The 2,012-nt window shown below is 49.8% G+C and overlaps 1 protein-coding gene across 5 annotated transcripts in view; it reads left to right on the top strand.

The window, feature by feature from the left end:
- The first annotated feature begins 938 nt into the window (after window positions 1-938).
- LOC149332281 (uncharacterized) overlaps window positions 939-2,012 on the top strand; it is a 29,786-nt gene continuing 28,712 nt past the window's right edge. For 2 of the 5 annotated variants that reach the window (XM_089557179.1, XM_089557178.1), the window contains exon 1: window positions 939-1,092. In XM_089557179.1, the coding sequence (XP_089413305.1) occupies window positions 1,053-1,092 (40 nt within the window). In that variant the 5' untranslated portion in view covers window positions 939-1,052. Of the gene's footprint in view, window positions 1,093-1,242; window positions 1,469-2,012 lie in introns of those variants that run through there. The other 3 variants (XM_089557180.1, XM_089557182.1, XM_089557181.1) reach the window with 3 other exon arrangements.

Genomic DNA, 2,012 nt, shown 5'->3' with positions numbered 1-2,012 from the left:
GCTCATGACGTTTAGGTCTACGTCACGTAGTTGATGACGACAAGCAGTGACGTATTTTCCGCCTCAAGTAGCGTTCGTAGTAGCAGACGACGGAAGTGGCGATGTGGTTGTATTTCTTGTTCGTGTTCACTTTTCACCGCGATAATTATCTTTCACGCCGCGCCCATTCCGGTCACGTAGAGGTCGCTATTGGTTGCCCGACTCGTTTTCAGTTTGTTTCGTAAGCTTCGAGGACGCGTGTTGACAGTAACAACGGGGAAAAAAGCTTTTTGTACGGCGCTGCCAACTCGGGTCATTACGATATATGTGCGCCCCAGGTCGAGCGTAACGCAGGAGCCTGGCAGCACTGCGCTCCTCTCCTGTTGCCTAGCCGCGTGTATTCAGTCACGCATCTTTGATCCTCGAGGAAGCGAGCTTTGTTCCAGACGGTTGCATGCGCCGACCTGTTTCAACAATGAAGTGTATTAACTGTAACATGTATACCTTTAATTTGCTTCCTGGAAATTAATGGAGGGTTAATATAATGACGATGAATGCTTAAAAATGATGCGGCTACACTACATATGTGACCTTCTTTACTTTTTTTTGTCTCACTTATAAAATAACATAAATGTTCATCGCCCTTCGCTTGTCAATGTGTCATTTGTTGGTCACCCGACCTATCATATATGTCCGAAGAAAAAGACTTGAAAGAAAACATTACCACTGAGGAATATTTATATCTCTGTTGTGGTTTACACATGTACGTACCATGCAGGTAGCGCATTTGTGGAGCGCTCATAAGCGTCTGCAGCGCAGGGAACAAGAAATAGGACGTCAGCGAACTGTACCAGCTTATATGGGGTAAATCGCGGTATCGCCGCGCACCTCGCACCTCGCCATATAATGCATGTGTGTACACCTACCCGACGTCCCACGTGTCGCGCATACGTCGTAAACTCGTACACGTACCTTCCCACGCACACGCACGACTCACCGCCGTCCAAAGGTCCTTTCTAACGAGCCGCTCTACATGGTCACTCGCGTTATCTACATTGCCGGACATCGCCAAAATGGTCAAGTTCTTCTCAAAATTTCATCTTCCGAGCTTTCGTAAGTTTTGGTTTCATTTTTAGCAGACGACGTAGGAGCGACTCCCTCGTCACACTCTTCCGTCGCTTCACCTCGCTGCGCGCAACGCTGGCTTTTTAAATTTGTTTTTTCGTGGCTCTTCCGAGCCGTTCGCCGGTAGTACGCTACAGGGATCGCTGCATATGCATCTCCTTTGCGCCATTCCTTCAAGCTAGCGAAAGAACGAGTTTCGCTCTTCGCTCGCGTAGCGGCCCAGATTTATGCATGCTTTCTGGGTCGAGGGTGCATTCAGATGGCAGCCGGAGCAACTCTAGTTGCTAGCAGAAGAAATGCATCAGATTCCCTTTCAAATGTGATCTGCGTGGATTAAGTCGCTGCTTCTTTTCGCCTTTATGAGGTGCGTAGCATACACGACTGCCTGCCACGCTGTTTTTCCGCGTATTTGTGCATGGTCATGAATGAGCTTGGCATGAAAGCGGCCGTGTAGTCGCTTTCACTTTAGGCCTAATGTTGACGGGGAGGCAGTGTAGTCTGCGCATGCTTTTTTCGAGCGCTTCGTTTCATCAGCGTGCTCAAGGATATCCCGGCACAACCTTCGAACCGAAATGTGCTGCAGCGCTTTCTCAACTCGAGAGCTGCTGATTGTTAAATTTTGTCGCGCGCATTGTGCGTCGGTGGCGTCAGCTGTTATTTTGAGCATCTGCGGGAGACTGCGCGCCGCTCACTGAGTCACGGTCGGGTGTCTGCTTTCTACTTTTTCTCCGTCGTTTCTTTTTCTTCTGTTTCGCAGCGGCTTGTATCTCGCTGTGCGGTTGTATTGAGCAGTTGCCCTCAATATCACGCTAGACGTCTCCGTTTAATTGAGGCGGGTCAAGTTTGCTTCGCCGCCGTGAAAGTGTGGTGATGCGGCGCCGGGCGCCCGGCGGAGTCCAATACGTGTG

This window comes from Amblyomma mixtum, chromosome 8 (assembly GCF_055824585.1).
Source record: "Amblyomma mixtum isolate Tamu chromosome 8, ASM5582458v1, whole genome shotgun sequence".
Lineage (NCBI taxonomy): Eukaryota > Metazoa > Arthropoda > Arachnida > Ixodida > Ixodidae > Amblyomma > Amblyomma mixtum.
This window is presented reverse-complemented; position numbering and strand designations above follow the sequence as displayed.